Source organism: Ursus arctos, unplaced genomic scaffold (assembly GCF_023065955.2).
Source record: "Ursus arctos isolate Adak ecotype North America unplaced genomic scaffold, UrsArc2.0 scaffold_31, whole genome shotgun sequence".
NCBI classification, from domain to species: Eukaryota; Metazoa; Chordata; class Mammalia; order Carnivora; family Ursidae; genus Ursus; species Ursus arctos.
The window spans coordinates 32,577,979-32,597,833 of NW_026622997.1; the positions used below are offsets into that span (position 1 = coordinate 32,577,979).

The following is a 19,855-nucleotide window of genomic DNA, read 5'->3' on the forward strand; positions in this document are numbered from 1 at the left end:
TTTCTTTCTCAAGTTTGAGCCTTGTCAAACATTACCTTCAAGTTTAATAGTGCATGTGAAGGTCTTGCTTTGGGAAGGCATGATTACAAAGTTCTTAGTTTAAATGTTTTCAGAATAATTACAATAATATGATACAGGTTTAAGGGAAAGATCTTATACGTTTTGCTTGATGTTTTTTTCCAGGGGTTCTGGCCATTTCCGTTCATTATTTTTACCTTTTAAAATTGCCTTATGTTGTGTAGTATGACTTGCATTTTTCATTTTATGTTAGTTCCAGTAATTAAATAAACAGGATGCGATGCTCCAAAGAGAGCCTTGTTTTGCAGATGCAACTGAAGTGATTCTGTGTTGGGCTGTGGGAGGTGGGCTCATTGGGCTGAGGTAAAATCTAACATAAAATTGGAAATGACTTTGACATCATTAAAATGATGACTCCATTGAGCAACTTGTCTTCAGCATCCAAAGGAGGATTCCAAGTTTTCCATATTTCACTAGTAGTTCTGTGTTTTGTAGATTCTTTGGAATACAAAAGAAGGAACCATATTGGTCAAATTCAGTAAAGAGTAGAGTAGTCTTCCTAAAAATCACCACTCTCCAACTTCATAATGAATACTAACTCCCTTCTGTTGAATCAGGTTTTAGCTCTTTATCCTGACATTCAAATCTGTCTACGTTCCACCCCTGAATCATTATGTGAGCAGGTAGTTCCAGGTACTTACCCAAGGTCAGTCTCTGCTGCAGTAGAACCACTTACTGCAGCCTCCTGCTAGATGAATCAGGAGCGTGGTGTTCTGTCTTTGCTCATGGCCTTTGCCAAGCCCGTAAGTCTTTTCTCCCTCTTTTTCAAAGACCAGCTTTAGTTTCATTCTTCCCAGAAGCCTCTGATTGAATGTCTTCTTCAGGCTTATCATTTGTTAAAATTTGACAGTTAATTATAGTCACCATCACATTGTCCTTTCCTTGTTTCTAAATCCTATTTTCTCAACTGGATTGAAACTTCTTAAAAATACATTGATTTTAATATTTTTCCATTGTCTCACATAAGACTCATCCCATAGTTTCAAAAACACTAATTGGACTGAAAACATTCAATATTCCAAATATTCCAAATTCTAGCCAAGCCCCCTGCTTTTGAGCTTCCAAATGAGTTCTTAGTTCTTCTCCCAATGGTTTAAGTTTATTCTGATAGTATTCCAAGGTGATCATTCAGGGTTCTTTCTTTATTGTCACTTAGATCAGTGAGTTTAAAAAAAAAAAAAGGAAAGAAAAGTTGCAAGAAAATGAAATGACTTCATTTGTGGAAGAAAATTCACCCTCCAAAGATTTTGTTTTGTTTTTTTTTTCCTGAGATAAGCTGAACAGTCTATGACTTTAGTGAATCAACCTAAAAATTAAATGCTTTAAGTGAAATCTGATAGTAAATAGCATAAAGTGAAACAAATCTCAGCGTTATAGCAATTTTCAAAGATCATATTTTAAGGAGCAACGGAATTGCAATGGCTCAGTGCCTGTGAATGGAAGTGTTTCCATAGAGCCAATTTAAGCAGTTTTAGTAATTGGAAAGGAAGAATTATTTTTCATTCAGTCTCCTGTCTAATTGAACAGTAAATTTAAAAAATTAAGTCAAACACAGGTGAAGCTATTTAAGAGTCAATTCTCTTTTTTTAAAAAAATGGGAAAACATTTTCATTTCACCAATACATGGTTAGCCTTCTTCCTTTTGAAGGCTTCAAGATGGAAGAGATTCCAGAGACTCAAGGTTTAGCTGAATGCATTTTCAAGTTAGTATCGCAGAGTCTCCCAGCTCACTCTTGTTTCAAAATGACCTGGGGGAGGCCCCCCTCAATGTTTCTGGGATCCACTAAAGAAATTCTCTTGAATTTCAGACTCAGCCTCAGAAATTACCCCCAAGAGGGGGAGGAGAGTGCCTTTCATTCTGATAATAATCAATAATCAACCTGGTGTTTATTATGTAATCATAATCCTTTCCCCAAAAAGGGGCAAAAGGGGAGACAAAACTGGGAGACATATTTCTTACTGTCAAGGTTCAAAATCTGGTTACAGGACCAAATATTTCAACACGAACCAATTAAAAAAAAAAACACATTACGGTAACATGAATAATGCTGAGACCAGGAAGCAGAAAGAGGTCAAGAGAAGCTGACACCTTTAAGAGCCAGGGTTCTCCCTCATGCACCGGGGATGATACCACAAGTCTGTCCATCTGTCAAGGCACCTCTGCTCCTTCTTGCCTTCTCTATGTTCAACGTGGAAGATGGTGCTTCACAGCTCCCAAGTTTATAAGTCTCCCTAGTTTAAGCTCTAACTAGGATAAATTCTAGATAGCAATTCTGAACCCTAAGTTCAAATTCCTGGGAGGAGGAATCTGGTTGGCCTTTCTTGGGCTGGCTGTCCACCTTCTATCTAATTAGCTAGGGGATGAGGATGGGAGTCACACCATACAAATGCCGAATATCTGACAACCTAACCTAAAGAAGTAATTTCAACCTTCTCCAGGAATATAATTTTAACTAGTTAGTCTGAAATTTCCTGGTCAGCACTAGTAAGGTAATCCCCTAAAAGGCCCCTTTTCTCCCCCAAAAGAAGGTGACTTTGCCCAAAATAATCCTTTTTTCTTATTTATGACTTCCTTGTGCCATCCCCTCTCTCCTTTAAAAACCTTTCCTTTTCTGTAGCTCTTTGGGGCTCCTTCCTATTTCCTAATGGGATACTGTCTGACTCATCAATTGTTCAATAAAGCCGTAGAGATCTTTAAGATTTACTTGGGTGAATTTCTATTTAACAGTCCGATCTCCCAGGGTTGGGACATCTGGACCCAAATTACCCAAATTAATTTTCATGGTTTACTTAATATTTTAAAAGCACATTCTGAAAATCGGTAATTAAACCTTCTTGTTTTCTGAATTTTTTTTTCTCTGACCTGTCCATGAACTTGTCTAAACTAAAATTCATTTAGATTCCTTTAAATGGTGGTATTTATTAGGATCTAAAGCATGGAGCAGCTGTAGTAAGAAGCACTGGAATGACTTGTGAAAACATCGTGTGTGTGTGTGTGTGTGTGTGTGTGTTAGGGAAGGCAGAAGACAGAAAGAAAAGTTAGTATATATTTAGAGGTAGAGAAGTAGAATTATACCTTTCTATAGATGTTTTGGGATTCTCTTCTCCCCATGGATTCTCACCTCAAACACTAGGGTCAAAGGGCTAGGAGCTAACCCAAAGAAATAATTGGACCTCCCTTAGAGACTGGTTGTTCGCTGAGGCAGAGAAAGCTGATGGTATAGTGATATTTGAGTTAATCTATGTGGTTTGCTAGGTGCTCAGAGCTTGGAAGTACCAGTTCTAACATGGTCTCCGGAATATCGAGGCAATCGAATCATTTGATCAGAGCCCATTTGGATTGCTTATGGGCCATTTGGCAATTCAAAACAGTTAGCCACTGTTCCATAGGAGAGAACAAATGAGGGCAATGTGAAAGTTTTAAGAAGGATGTATTATGTTTCACAATAGAGATTTGGGGTTTTCAAAGTGTGAAATTGCAAGATTCAACTGGAAAAACAAAAATTTAAACCCTTATATTTAACATTTGAAAATTTTAAGAGTACGACTTAAATTAATTCATTCAATAGACATTTATTGAGCACCTACTGCATTTTTTGGAATTGGCAATGGAAACCCAGACTTCTTTTTTAAAGCCCAAGAACTCCAATTTGGCAAATATTTGAAGATTTGTTCTTTTAAAAAAAAAAAAAGATTTTTATTTATTTACTTTTGCAAGAGAGAAAGCTTGCACATGTGCACACAAGCAGGGGAGGGATGGGGAGGTAGAAGGAGAAGCAGACTCCCCGACGAGCAGGGAGCCCAATGTGGGGCTCGGAACTCGATCCCAGGACTCTGGGATTATGACCTGAGCAGAAGACAGACACTTAACCAACTGAGCCACCCAGGCGCCTGAGGATTTGTTCTTGTAAATCATCTGGCAATAGAGCCGTGAAGTAGTATTTCTAATGGTTAACATACCCCAAATTGTATACTGTTCTTTTATGAAATCAACTTGTCTCTATATCATGCCTTAATTTTCCTGTGCTTTATGTTTTAATAATAATAAGAGAAATCACCTGTATTCAATTTCAAAATCTCACTTATTTTCTTTGGTGTTGTTAAGGAGCGGCGCAAATTTGGTCCCTTGGGGTGGAATATTCCCTATGAATTCAATTCTGCTGACTTTGCAGCCAGTGTCCAGTTCATTCAGAATCACCTCGATGAATGCGATATTAAAAAAGTGAGTGAAATTGTTATTTTTCCCCCATGTTTATTGTTGTCCTCAAATCAAGTTTCTACAGACATTTTCAGTCTATAATACACAGTTGAACCTGCTGCGGTTCCCCCTACCTCCCCAAAATGGGACTGCTCATTCTAATCCATTGTAACCAGCCCAGCCATTTCCCCTCACACCCCTACCGCCCATAGGAGTGCATTCGGATCCCAATCTCACACTCGTGTTCCCCCCCTCGTCTCTGTCCTGTGCACGCACAGCATAGACAGACCATACATGAGGCAACTCAGTGCGTGCAGAAACTCCACAACCTTCCTCATTTCGCACCTAAGTGCCCCAGTGCACTTCAAGAGAAGGTACCCCTTAAATCACATTTCCCGCATCTCACTGATGCCTCTTCAGAAGGGAAAATGCCCACACAAGGGTTCTTTCTCACCTTTAGTCACATCTTAACAGATGTTTAAACTTACGCAAATAGACGGCAATAATTTCTACTAAAGGTCAATGGTCCTTGTCCGGCGTTTCACAGTTCTCAAAGTGCTCATGCATGGAGGGTCACACCTGTGCCTTCACAGCTCTGTGAGGGAGGCTCAAAAGGCATCACTGTTATCCATCCCCATTTTACTGATGAGGTAACAGACAAGAGAGAATAAAGGACTTCCTCCAGGTCACAGAGCTAAGAATACAACCCAGTTGTCCCTCCACATGTGTTAGAAAGGGTTGGAAATCCGTTTTTTTCTATAACCTGGATCAAGTTTATGAGCCTCTCACAGCCTGTTTCCTCACCTACAAAACGGCCTTGCTTTCTGTGAGGAATAAGTGAGTTAACATTGGTGAAGGCACAGTATATGGTGCACAATAAGAACTCAATAACTTCCAGTTTCCTACTGTCTCCCCTTCTCTTCCTTCTCGTAGTGGATCTTGAAGCTCATTATAGATACTGGAGTATCAGTATGGTGATGGTAAGTCAGGATGAATTTTTATGCGGGCCACTGGAGGATGTAGAATCAAACTGTTATTTTTCCTTAAAGTTACAAAAGGATATTAAATTGAGTATGACAGTTTGATGAAAAATTACATCGTATGGGTTCATATTTCATTATTGTTTATCATTTTGTATATACAAATAATAGTTAACCTTGAAATAGTTGCTTTGAAAGGCAGTGGAGCTGATGAATCAAAATTCAGCCAAAAGAAAGTAAATAAAAAAAAATCAAGCATTCTTACTTTTCCTACCCCAAATGTATTAAGTAAAAAAAAAAACTATTAATATCTGTAATGTATTGCTAGGATAAGATTGCTATGGAAATTAATAAATACTTTGATTAGTTATAGCTCACAGAATGAGACAGCAAAGGATTGCATTGTAGACAAATGCTGTGAATGAATAATTTTCTGGTCGTTCTCATACTGATTCAGACAATATATTACTAAGAGAGCATATTAAACAGTTGATTATTTGATTTTTTCCCTTTCTTCACTAAACATGACTTTTTTCTTTTCTAACAGCTTAGCATTACTATAATGAGTATTATAGATGATTACAATCACAGAATGAAAAAATAGTCCTCCCCCCCATTTTAAATAATCAATGAGTAATATATGCACTTGATATTTAATATTGTAGATTTTTCTTGGTGACCAAACCCTGGCAGTTTCAGTCATATAATAGCACAAGAGTTTCTAACAGAAGATTATGAGTCATTTTAAATGTGATCTAGCTCATGGTTCCTTTTTGAGACGTTTCCTCCAGGCAAAGACCTGAAATGGTTAGAATTACTTGTTTGGATTGACAATGAATAATCTTTTGTATTTTTAATAAAGGGTGTATCATGGAGTACGGTTCGGTACATGATTGGAGAAGTTCAATATGGAGGCAGAGTGACAGATGACTTTGATAAACGTCTACTTAATTGCTTTGCTAGAGTAAGTCAATTTACAGAAAAAGCATGGGACACATTTCATTGCATTTTCCTTTTAAACAAGAATATTTGTTTGTTTGTAATCAGTGAGCCAAACTTAAGGGAGAAAAAAAAAAAAAAACCCAGACAGCAAAGCTGCTGAAAAGAAACAGCCAACAAAACCCAAACCCAAAACAAACCCAAACCAAAGCCAAAGCCAAAGCCAAAGCAACTAGCAATCTATGCGGTCCAGAGCACCACAGCGGTCAACTCCCAATGGTCTGTAAATTTTCCCCTGTATATATGAGTTGCTTATTTTCAGTGTCTCTCTCCACGACCCCTCCTCCATGAAAACATGACATTTTATTCGCTACTTCCTCCGAGTGCAAGTCTCATGAAGATTTCAAGCCCCCAAATAAGTGACTGGAGAATTAACCAAATTTGAGTATTCTCGTCTTTTCCATTAGGACAATTGAAAATTGATGGAGTGTTCATTTTTCCCTCCATCTGACTCTTGATTTCAGCTCAGGTCATGATCTCAGCGTTGTGAGATTGAGGCCCACATTGGGCTCCGTGCCCAGTAAAATCTACATACATCACACTGGCAAACATTTTCTGGAGAAAATTATTCCTTAGCAATTACAGTTTTCACGTGTCAGTAATAAATCGTATAAATATATGTACCAGACTCAAACTCCTCTTAAAATTTTTACATGTTAAAGAAGCAATATACATTACCTAAGTGGGAAAAATCAGATATATGAGTATTTTATGGTTATTTGACTTCTTTATAGTAGGATCTATATTGGTAATTCTGTTTCAATGATTTTTCTTCCCCTTAACAAAAACAGCAAAGCGTAAGCTTTGGGGGTATTTTGGTAAATTGGAGTTGACCAGGAATCTGATTTTTCTTTTAATCCTTATTTATTTTTGCAAGTTTTTCTTAAAGTCATATGTGGAGAAAGGTGGATGATAAGTGTTGTGTGGAGGTGGGAGCCTGGCTGCTGGAGATCAAATCAGTACAGACCTCCTAGAAAGCAACTGGGCAAAACTTACCAAAATAAAGTATTCTAGGTAGACACATCCCAGAACATTTCTGGAAAAAGTCCACAAATGGACATGTATAATAATGTTTATGGCAATATTGTATGTGGAGCTGAAGGTAACCATTGTAGGTTGGGTTACTTGGGGGTTCCCCTTCCCCAGGGCACAACCTTGGTTGAGGCAGGCTCTCTTCTGCCAGGGCAATACCTTGGGAAGGACAATGTGATGAGCCCTCAACCAATACTCCAGACCGCTGAGGGAGTGTGTGCCTGGGTCCTGAAGAAGGAACTGGTGGTACATGGCAACATCCACTGCAAACGCCTAAGAATCTTAAGAAGTAGTGAATGAACACAATGGAATATTATTGCTCACCCTCCTGGGGTACAAGCTGGCGGCACTTAGTCATAACGAGTGTGTGATACTTTCTGAAGCAGACTCCCACTCCTGAGTAAATGTCTCAGAGAAATTCGCAAACACGTCCGTAGACATGTACAAAGATATCGATCATAATGTTGTTTGTAGTAGTAGGAAATTGAAAGTAACCTAGGAGTCTGCCATGGGGGACTAGATGAATTAAATGTTTTAGATGCCTATCATGGAATATAATGTAGCACTTGGAAGAAATGATCCATATGGCATCATGCATAGATTTTAAAAACTTAAGTGTTGAGTGTACAGCCTAAAAAAGTAGAGTGAGATCTACAAAGTAATACATGTATATTTCACAAGGACATAGATCAAGCACATCTGAATAGATGCTCTCAGAGGGAAGGAGACTGGGAGTGGAGATCAGGACTGAATGGGGAAAAATAAATATAAAAGGGGCCTAAACTCTGGGCACCTGGGTGGCTCAGCTGGTTAAGCATCTGACTCTTGATTTCAGCTCAGGTCATGATCTCAGGGTTGTGAGATTGAGGCCCACACTGGGCTCCGTGCTGAGCATGGAGCCTGCTTAAGATTCTCTTTCTCCCTCTCCCTCTGCCACTCCCCTCTGCTTGCTCTCTTTTTTTCTCTCTTTCTGTCTCTCAAAAAAAAAAGGGGGGGGGTTAGATTCATGAGAAATGATAAAATAAAGAAATATGGTAAACTCACCTCTGTACCTGAGGTTTAAAGGAATAAAAAGATGTCTTGTATACTGTGTGTTAGAATAATTGCAAAAGTACCTGAAATTGGAGTTTTAGTAGAATTTCGAGATTCTGAGAAGTGGTTAGATTTTGCATATATTGTACAGATACTACCAGCTGAATGCTGACGGCGAAAGATGAGAGGGTCGAGAATCACTCCCAGCTTTGACTTAAACAACTGGGTAGAGAATAGGACTATTTACAGAGGAGAAGGGCTACAGAAGGAAGGCGTTTTATTGGCTGGGGCCAGAAATTAGTTCTGTTCTGATCATGTAACTTTTGAGATGCCTAATAGACACCCAAATGGAGTTGTCTAACACTGAAGTTCCCTAAAGGCAGGGACTTTGCCTAATTACATCACTGCCTTATTCCCAGCATGCAGGGCAGAACCTAGAACATACTATGTGATCAATAAATATTTGTTGGATAAGAGAATGAAGGAAGGTAAACAAGGCAGTTGGATTTACAGGTCTGGAGCTCAGGAGAGAGGTCAGGGTTAGAGAAAAAGAGTTGGAATTTGTCAGCATATAGATGGCATTTGAAGTCAAGATAACAGATGAGAGTATCATCTAGAAGAAAGGGTAGAGAAAGAAAACAAGCTAAGGACCGGGCTTTGAGTATTTTAATGTATCAAGAAAGAAGAAATGGTCAACTGAGAGACGTCAAGGAAGATAAGGAAAGGGACTTTACCTGTACTATTTGCCTGATAAATCTTTAAAAAACATAACCTACTTTTAAGAAATATGAAATATACAGAAAAATGTATAAAACATAAACATACAGTTTAGTAAGTCTCTTCAAATAGACATAGAATATTTCCAGCTCCCCCAAAGACTCATGCATGTCCCTTCTCCATCACAACTCCCCATTCCCTCAAGGTAACCACAATTCTGACTTTTATACAAACCGTTTCTTTCTCACTGTACTTTTACCATCTAAGTAATGCTCCTTATTAACATAGTTCAATTTTGCCTGTTTTTGAACTTCATGTAAATGGAACCATAGAGTATGTTCTCATTTTGGTGTCTGGCTTCTTTTTCTTGATGTGGTATTTTGAGATTCACCCATGTTGTATGTAGTCTACTCATTTTCCTTTACAGTGTTGGTTCCATTGTATTGTACTGGTGGAAATCAGGATTGCTTCCAATTGGAGCCACTACAAATAATTCATCTGGGGACATTCTTATACAAGATTCTTGGAGCACACGGATATGCCTTTCTATTAGGAGCGGAATTGCTAGGTTATAGGGTTTGCGTACTTCCCATTTTAGTCGATCACATCCATCTGGTTTCCAAAGTGCTGTTCCAAGAATACATCCAGCAGAAGAATGAGATACCCTATTTCACTACATCCTCACCAACACAGGGCATCATTAGTCTCTTAAATGTTAGCCATTCTGGTTGCCATCTCACTTCGGTTTTAATTTTTATTTCTCTGAATGCTAATGGACTTGAACACCTTCACATGTTGATTCACTGTTTTAGTTTTCTCCTTTGTGACTTGCTGGTACGTTCTTGGCTCTATTTCTCTTGAGTTGTCTGTCTTTTTAAAATATTGATTTACAGGAGCTTTTTGCATATTCTGGATGTAATTTCTTTGTTGATTATGTGGTTGTAAATTTCTTTCCCCACTCTGAGCCTTGCCTCTCCATTCTCTTACTAGTCTTTTAATGATTAGAAATACTTAATTTTAGTATACCTGGTATGTATTTTTCTACTCCTTTTATTTCAACCTTTCTGTGTCATTACGTTTCAGATTTATCTCTTGTAAACAACAAATAGCTGGAATTTTTAATATCTAGTCTGAAGGTCTCTGTATTTTAACAGGCAAATTAATCATTTTACTGTGATTACCCCTATGTTTTGACTTATTCTACCATTTTATTTTGTGGTTTTCATTAGCCATACTTTTTGGGGGGCCTTTTTTCCCCCTTCTTTCCTGCTTTTTAAAAATGTGTTCTTATATTTCTGTATTGGTTTGAAAATTACGTATTCATTTTTAGTCCTCACATTTTCTAACATGATTCCTTAAGTGAAAATCTAACCCTACATTTTAGGCTTTACCTTGGAGCCCTTCTGACTTGTATCTTCTATATTATGGCCACGGAGCATTCTGGCTCCTCCTCATTTTTATTCCCATCCATGTTACTCATTACAATAATTTTACGACCAGTGCTGATTTAGATTTATCCATGTGTACTGGTTGTTAGAAGGAGGGCAGCCCATTCCTTATGACAGGGGAAGTCTAGGAAACCTATGGGTGCAGAGACTGGAAGGTTTGGTTGGGGGAAGATGGGGTTGTTTTCTTCTAATCCTATCTATGCTCAGAGTGAAATAAGAAGCATCATCGCCTAAGGGGATGCAGGTCACCAGCTGAGGGAATGGGACATTTGAAGAAAGGGGAAGAGATGTGAAGCAGTTGCCTTGGAGAGTGGGAAATATGTGATTCTAATACATGCGTTCAGCCTCCCCCACTAGACTGTAAGCCCATTAAAATAAGAAACAGGCCATCTAAGTCTCTGTGTCCTTTCTAGCACCTAGGATATACTCAATGCATGTTTGTTGATGATGATAAACGTAATTTAATCTCAGCAGATTGAGTTTTATGTGCCTGGGGTCATAGTTGTTCAAGACAGTAGACTGGATTGAATTTTCACTGACCCCACAGCACAACCTGAAAATCAGGTATACTTTTTTTTTTTTTTACAACACTTTATATTAGCTTAAAAAAATTGCTTAGACTTCTTCTAAGATGTAGAGTTCGAGGAGAGTCCTGATTAACCAGGACTTAGATGGTTTGTCTTTATTTTATTGAAATTGCCTTACTTAAAGATGGCAAGAACACCGCAGATTGCTGGCAAAGTGAAGGGGATTTCTAAGAGACCTCTTTGCCCTCCACATCAGAACCAAAGTGGGCTCTCTGGATCGCAGCTCAGAGCTGCTTGTGGGCAAAGGGAGGGAGAAGAAAAGAGCCTGTTGCGCTAACTGTTGCACCTTCACGACCTCAAGGTGGACACTTCCTCCCTCTGACCTGAATCTGTCTTCCCCCTCTTCTACTTCTTCCCTATTCCCACCCCACATTACCGCCCCCCAAACTCAGGACGATAGGAGACTAGTCAGCAGACCCCAGTCCCCTCTCAGAAGGCTACAGTTCTCCATCCTTTGGGCCTGCGCCCCACCTGGGGGAAGCCCGTCTGGGGTTTAATTAATGCCCTAAATGAAAAGCTCATCCTACCATTTTCCATTCTTGTGCCCCTGAGCAGCTTCTCCACCCCTCATTTCCCCCTCTCCCAGGCCCTACTTTCTCTCTCTCTCCTGACTTGCCTTAGAATTTCTCCATCTTCAATGGCTCCAGCTCTCTGACCACTGGGTAGCCCCGCCCCTTACTCCCCCTGAATGTACACTTCAGCCTGCACTCCCTTCAGCCTCATGTCTCATCTGCTCCTTTCCCTCACCTGTTCCAGATGGCCCCTCAATAAACAGAGAGGTGAGTTTGGGTCTCTGGCTGTAAGGACACGGGGCTACCAGGAAACTCTACTGAAGAAGGCTGCAGAAAGCACCTTGGCACCCACATGCTGCCTTCCCCTATCTCAGTCCTTCTGACCTGCTGACCTGATGACCTAACCTCCTTGTGGCCGCTTTACCTTGATCATGCTACCCAGAGGGAGGCTCTGTTTAATTGTGTATCAGTTCCTTCAAGCTGGATCCTCTGTCTCTACAATTTTCAATCTGGGGCTTATCTTTGAACCCCTGGTTGTTTTCTCTGTTCTCAACATCTTACCGTGTGTCTCCCCTCAAACCAACCATTGTAGAACTTTCTAATTAATGGCCATGATCATATAGCAGCCGTTCTCTTTAATAACTTTGAATGGCTCCTCATTTCTTAAATCAACGCCAGTCATCACCTGGACCTATCTACCCTAAATTTCACCATTTCCTCATTTTGCCTTGCATTTTTGCATCAGTTCCTCTGTGCCTTTGCTGGTGTGGTCTCCCCAGTCTCTAGTTCCCCTGTCGAAGTCCTATCCTTCAAGACCTAGCTCTAAGATCACTTCCCAGATAAAGCCTTACCTGACATCCAGCTGGCTATTCTCTCTTCCTGCTTTAAGCCTCCTCGTATTTTGCTTATTTTTATTTCCTCTGGCTCTTCCCGTAGTGGACTTTGCACTATGGCTTATTCTGTAATTGACTTACCCCTCCAGTGGGTCACAAGCTCCTTGGAGGAAAAGAACTGTGTGTGACTCACCTTTGCCTTCCATTCCAGTCCTATGATCCGTGCCTTGTGCATAGGAGTTAACTAGGATAGCACTGGGGGCGTGGCAGGGGGTGGGGGGAGGACAGAAGAAAGAACCAGCACACAGGGCATTTCAGAGTGACCACTGGACCTAAAAAGAGCTGGAAGAAGGATATGGAAGGAAGATGCTAGAGAAAGTGTAACCCACTGAAGTGAAGCACAATCCCCATCTCTTTTCACACTGAGTCCTCCGAGTGATTCAGACATCCTGCCTGCACTTCTGTTCTTCCTGTCTTCCCATTATTTCCTCTCCTGCTGAGAAAATTGCTCTGTTAGACACTGAAGTCATTGCCTTAAATCTGGCTCATAGGCATTCGGCATTCTTTTTTTTTTTTTCTTCCCTCTTCAGAATAAGTCTATTCACACCAAGTATATATTTGTTCTCTTGCTTTTACATTACAGGTAATCAATTCATATGGAATGAGAAAAGGATGTCTTCAGGCAAACAATAAGACTGTTGGATACATTTGCTTCTTGTGGCCAGGGACATAACTTAATTAACAGAGGGAGCTCTCCAGCTCGGGGTGGGAGGGGAGACAATTGTTAAGAAGTTTTCCTGGCCTTGCCTGGTGCACGGTGCTGCTGTGAGCCACCCTGAGCATGGCACATTCCCCGGCATGAGCCCTGTTTTGGGGCCGAAGGGAGGCCATGGAAATGCCCAGATCTTCTCCCGTGTGTGTGGTTATGGCCTCCTCTATGCAGTGTGTTCCCATTTGTCTTCAGAAGTGGGATGGAGGGTCGTGAGTTTACTTGGAGCAGTGAGTGGGCTTGCGAGGCTGGCTCTCTTGTCACTGTTTGCAAGCGTCTTTGGTGTTCAAGAGAGGCTCAGAGGCTTCCCTGTTTTTGTGTCATGTGGCCTCTCTCTTTTCTTCATATTTGTGCTAATTATTTCTGTCAGTGGTTTTCTTAAGGTCCTTTCAAACCCAGTATAAAAATCTATTAAAATGGAAATAAGGGGACCCTTCCCTCCTTTACTTTTCATTTAGATGGTCATCACTTTCTCTCTTCTGCTTTCTCTCCCGTGTAGGTCTGGTTCAGTGAGAAGATGTTTGAACCATCGTTCTGTTTTTATACTGGATATAAAATCCCCTTGTGCAAAACCCTGGATCAGTATTTTGAGTACATCCAGTCACTGCCATCCCTAGATAACCCCGAAGTCTTTGGGCTGCACCCTAATGCTGATATCACGTAAGTTCCTGGCATTTTTTAATTTTAAGGAATCATTTGCAACTCAGCCTGGCAAAGGCTGTGCATTTCATTTTCTCTCTTAATTTCTCTCCTTTCCCTTCTTTTTATTTTGCTGTGAAAAATAATGTCACTTCCTGTCTCCCAATTACAACTTTGTCATATCTTGGCCTGCTCTCCCCTCACTAAATCCTGAGGCTCCAGAGTTTATGACAATGTTAACGCTCTAATTTATGCATTGATTATCTCTCCTCTGTCCTGTCATAAAACCAGCTGGTGTTATTGGTATTGATGCTTTCTGCTGATAGGACAAGAGTCTCCCAGCTTCTTGTCTTTTACCAAAAAAAAAAAAAAATCCATTAAAAATAATGGTCATAAACAGAGTCTAAAAGGGCCAGGAGGATAGAGACAGGAGGATGAGGAACTGTGCTGCTGCTTGATCCTCTCTCTTGTGGCCCCTGTGCCCTCACTTGATTGGTTGCTTCCTTCTGTCACTAACACCCGTGGTGGGCACAGAGCCCAGAGGAAAGGCTTGGGTCTCAGCTCCGCATGAGGCCCCTGCTCTGATCACTGAGGTAAGAGATGATGAGTGAAGAGACAAGAAATGCATCCCAATCCCAAGTCCCTTCTCAGACCCATCCTTTGAATGAAGGAACCTGAAAACAAGGCTATCCGGTTCCACAGAGAGGGCGCCAAGAAGCCCCAGCTGAGATTCTCCTGTGGATGGTCACCGCCTCTGGCCCATCGAGGAAAACCCACCGAGTTCACATCTAGAAGACTGGTTTTCAGGGATGGAAGAGACCGAGATGCCTCTGGCAGATTCTAAGCTGTGACTACCCATCGAGAAGGAATGGGGTGTCCCTCTCTCCTAGTCACTCACTGGCTGCTGCAATGTTAACAGCTCTGCAAGGGGCACGGACATGCCTCACCTTCTACTTCTCCGCCCTTGCCCAGCATCCACGGAGTCCCAGCGAGCTCCCCCTGCATTGTCTCTCTACCCCTGAACGTACATGTACTTCACCCCTCGAGTGAGGCTTGGCCTCCTGGCCTCTTTGTAACCCACACTGATTCTAACTTGTCCAAATCCTCTGATCTCTCCCATGCTGCTTTTCATCTTAAAAGACATAGGCATGACCCAGAAGAGCCACGAATGGCTAACATTCTTTTCAGACCCCATGATGGAACAATGAGGGCTCTGGTGGTTATTTGAAGAGGCCATCATAAGTCAGCTGAAGACAGGAAAGAGGTGAAGAAATAAAAAGATTCCTCAGGGATCCATTTGGAACCAACTCAAACATGATCTGAAAGAAAAAAACAGAGAAATAGTTTTGCTTTAGCTGAAACATTAAAGATCTGAGGCAGACCGTGTCATTCCTCTGTTCAGAAGCCTCCTAAGTCTCCTGTCTCACTCCCAAGTCGAGTTCAGAGAGGACAGTGACTGACAGGTGACATGCAAGGACATGCAAGACCACCTGCCCCCACCTCTTGGCCTGGCCTCCTCTGCCCACACCTGCACTCACTGCCCTGCTCCAGCTCCTGCTAGCTTCCTGTTACTCAGGCCAGGATGGCTCCCCCAATGGGATACTTGCACCTCCCAGAACCTCCCTCCCCCCAGATACCATTGTGGCTCACCTTTCCACCTTTTCTGGTCTTTACTTAAATGTTACCTTTTCAATGATGTTTTCCCTTGCTGCCCTATTTAAAAATCGCAGAGCACTCCCCAGCCCTCACCCCAGACTCCATCCTCCTTGCCGCTTTTTTCTTTAGATTGTATCACTAACTGACATACTCTATATTTACCGATTTATTTGCTATCATCTATCTACCATCATTAAACGTAAGTGCCATTACATCTGAAACTGAGGTCTATTTTTCCTGCTACTGTATCTCCAGGGCTACACAGTGCCTGATGCTCGGGGACTGCTTGTTGGATGTACCAGCGATACTAAATTCTTCTGGGTTGTGAAGAATCTAATGAATGGGGATAGTCTGTAGAAACAGCTCATGAGGTCATGCGGGTGGGCAGAAAAATGGCCAATGTTTTAAAGCACTAATACATTAGTAATTGAAGCAGCTCACATATGAGGGCACTGGACTTTGAGTTCATCCTTGGCAAAAGCCCAACAAGTCATGACGGCCGGTTCCTGGAGAATTAGATCCTGTTGGGCGCTGTAAGATTCTGCCGGGGAGTGTGGAAAGCAGGGTTGAACTCAACTCATCTCGTCCTGACTTACCCTTATTACCATAGCAGTTTTTTTGGTCCTCAGCTCTCAAGAAAGATAAACCAGAACTAGAAAAGGCCCAGAGAAGTACAACTTAAATGTAACCCAGATGGGAGTCAGTGTTGAGACAAACTATTTTTTCCCCTTCACTCTTTATTTTGAACTATTATAAACCCTCGGAAAAGTACAGTGAACACCATATACCCTTCACCCAGAGTCATCAACTGTTAACATTTTGTACATTTGCCTTTTCTCTTTCTATATTTATAGATCTACAGTTATATCCATATGTGACTGCATCTATCTGTGTGTGTGTGTGTGTGTGTGTGTGTGTGTGTGTGTGTGATTGTAGCCCCTCTCAATGGATAGAGCTAGGAAATAAGTACTGTTAAAAACGTCATGAGCTAATACTAATAACTCCAATTCCCAAGGTATACCGCATGTCTCTTCCTTGTCATCCCTCATTTCAATATTGATATCTCCTTTCTCCCGTGGTAAGAGCTCTGGCTCCCAGTAAGTTCAATATTTACTTATTTGCTCTTAATCACTCCACTGATACCACTACCAACAACAAATGTATGAAGGGGAGGTCAAGATTTCTTTGCAGTTCTTCTTGTCCCTAGAATATATCCCACTGAAGTTGTACAGAGTAGTATATTCAAGTTACTCAGATTGTCTTTTCTATGTGGTTATGCTATCAATAGATAGGTGCATTCATTTATTTCTATTCATATTACATTTAGTTTTTGTCCATATTTGTTGATTGTCTTAAATATGTGAAACATGGACATGGCTTGAAAATCATGACTAGGGGGCACCTGGGTGGCTCAGTTGGTTAAGCATCTGCCTTCAGCTCAGGTCATGATCCTAGGGTTCTGGGATTGAGTCCCGTATCAGGCTGTCTGCTCCCTGGGAGCCTGCTTCTCCCTCTCCCACTCCCCCTGCTTGTGCTCTCTCTCTTTCTCATTCTGTCAAATAAATAAATAAAATCTTTTTAAAAAAAATCACAACTAGATAACAAGGTATTCTTACACCCTTCTAGCCCACTTCCATCTTCTGTTATAGGCAACCAAGTGCATTAGTTTCTGTGTTACCGTCCCTGTGTTTTTTTTTTTTAATTTTTTAAAAATTTACTTTACAGAGAGTGCACATGAGTGGGGGGTGGGGGTGGGGGTGGGTAGAGGGAGAGAGAGAATCTTCAAGCAGACTCCCCACAGAGCATGGAGCCTGACGCAGGGCTCAATCCCATAATACTTAGGTCATGACCTGTGCTGAAACCAAGAATTGGATGCTCAACTGACTGAGCCACCCAGGTGCCCCTTCCCTGTGTTTCTTTTTGCTAAAACATAAATGCATATATATTCTTATTACCTTTCTTTTTCTTACATAAAGTTGCGGAATATATATATATATATATATATATATATATATATATATATATATCTCGTCTTTTCCAATTAAAAATGTATCCTGTGGGACACCTTGGTGGCTCAGTCGGTTAAGCATCTGACTCTAGATTTTGGCTCAGATCACGATCTCAGAGTTGTGAGATTGAGCCCCTAGTTGGGCTTCTCTTTGGGTGTGGAGCCTGCTTGAGATTCTTTCTCTCTTTCCCCCTCTGTTCCTACCCCTGCTTGCATGCTTTCTCTGTCTAAAAAAATATATATAAATAAGTAAAATCTTAGAAAAAAATGCATCCCGTAATCACTCCATATGTTCCCATGTCTTCCTCACTATTTTTTTTTTTACAGCTACATGCTCCTCTATTGTTAATATGTATCATAGTATATCATCCATTCTCCTATGGGTGGGCATTTAGGTTCTTTCCAATATTTTGTTATCCCAAATAATTCCTCAATTAATGATCTCAAGGTTATGGTTTCTCATGTTGTTGGAGATGTATTTTCAGGGTAAATGGCTATGGGTGGGATTGCTAGATCAGGGATTAGTGAACATTGCCAAGCCACCTTCCGCAGGGCGGTGCTATTTTGAGCTCTCAACAACGATGTGACAAGGCCCTTCCTTCACAGCCTCATCAACAGAGTATTGGTGAAGCTTTTGAATTTTCACCAATATGACAAGTGAAAAATGGTATCTCAGCATAATTTTAATTTGTTTTCTCTTATTTTGAGTGAAACTGAGTACATTTCCTTACATTTAGGGGCTGTTTGGACTAAGATCATCTTGGAGACCCTATGGGTAAATCCAGATGTGGATTGATGCAGGCCAAGATCAGGGATAATGAGGGGATGAGAGGGTAGAGTGAAGCTGTCCCCCAAAGGGGACCGGTGGGATTTAGTGTGTATAGAGCAATGGCTGAGAATCTTGCATCGTTTTCATTCATTTGTTGCTGCTACCTAAGGGGTAGTGAGCACAGTGAGCCTTCTATGTCTTTTGGCAGCTCTCTTCACCACTCTGTCCAAAGGCTTCTATGCCATCACTGGCCAGCATGCTATAGATTCCACCACTATCTTTTCCCAAAATAGAGTGTCAGGATCTTGCAATCTCTCATCACACCAAGTGAGATCAAGTAGAAAATGCTAGAACTCTGCTTTCAATCTGCTGGACAACTGGCTGTGACCCTACCCCTCTCATCTCCCACATGGTCTGTCCTTGGGTCTTCCCCGCCCACTCCAGCTCTCCTCCTCCCGGGGACCTTGGTCCATTTTTGGTTCCTACTCAGGCAGTAGACTCTGTTGTGAAGCTCCGCATTTGGTCATTTTCTCCTCTTGACTCCGATACTTCCTTTTTTTTTAATAATAATTTTTTATTATGTTATGTTAGTCACCATACAGTATATCCTTAGTTTTTGATGTAATGTTCCATGATTCATTATTTGCATATAACACCCAGTGCACCATGCAATACATACCCTCCTCAATACCCATCACCAGCCTATCCCATTCCCCCACCCCCTCCCCTCTGAAGCCCTTGGTTTGTTTCCCAGAGTCCATAGTCTCTCATGGTTCATTCCCCCTTCTGTTTACCCCCCCTTTCTTCTTCCCTTCCTTCTCCTGCCAATCTTCCTATTTCTTATGTTCCATAAATGAGTGAAACCATATGATAATTGTCTTTCTCTGCTTGACTTATTTCACTTAGCATAATCTCCTCCAGTGCCGTCCATATTGCTGCAAATGTTGGGTAATCGTTTTTTCTGATGGCTGAGTAATATTCCATTGTATATATGGACCACATCTTCTTAATCCAGTCATCTGTTGAAGGGCATCTCAGCTCCTTCCACAATTTAGCTATTGTGGACAATGCTGCTATGAACATTAGGGTGCATATGGCTCTTCTCTTCACTACATCTGTATCTTTGGGGTAAATACCCAGTAGTGCAATTGCTGGATCATAGGGTAGCTCAATTTTTAACTTTTTAAGGGACCTCCACACTGTTTTCCAAAGTGGCTATACCAACTTGTATTCCCACCAACAATGTAGGAGGGATCCCCTTTCTCCACATCCTCTCCAACATTTGTTGTTTCCTGCCTTGTCCATTTTTGCCATTCTAACTGGCTTAAGGTGGTATCTCAATGTGGTTTTGATTTGAATTTCCCTGATGGCTAATGATTTTGAACATTTTTTCAAAGAACTGGAGCAAACAGTCCTTAAATTAAATTTGTGTGGAACCAGAAAAGGCCCCGAATCGCCAAGGAACTGTTGAAAAGGAAAAGCAAAGCTGGGGGCATCACGTTGCCTGATTTCGAGCTGTACTACAAAGCTGTGATCACAAAGACAGCATGGTACTGGCACAAAAACAGACACATAGACCAATGGAACACAATGGAGAA

The 19,855-nt window shown here is 41.1% G+C and overlaps 1 protein-coding gene across 1 annotated transcript in view; it reads left to right on the plus strand.

The window, feature by feature from the left end:
• The window catches only part of DNAH8 (dynein axonemal heavy chain 8), a 380,399-nt gene that overhangs the window by 318,837 nt on the left and 41,707 nt on the right, over positions 1 to 19,855 (plus strand). Inside the window, exons 86-88 of the mRNA XM_026482812.4 lie at positions 4,184 to 4,300; positions 6,119 to 6,220; positions 13,685 to 13,845. Coding sequence (XP_026338597.3) covers positions 4,184 to 4,300; positions 6,119 to 6,220; positions 13,685 to 13,845 — 380 coding nt within the window. The remainder of the gene's footprint in view (positions 1 to 4,183; positions 4,301 to 6,118; positions 6,221 to 13,684; positions 13,846 to 19,855) is intronic.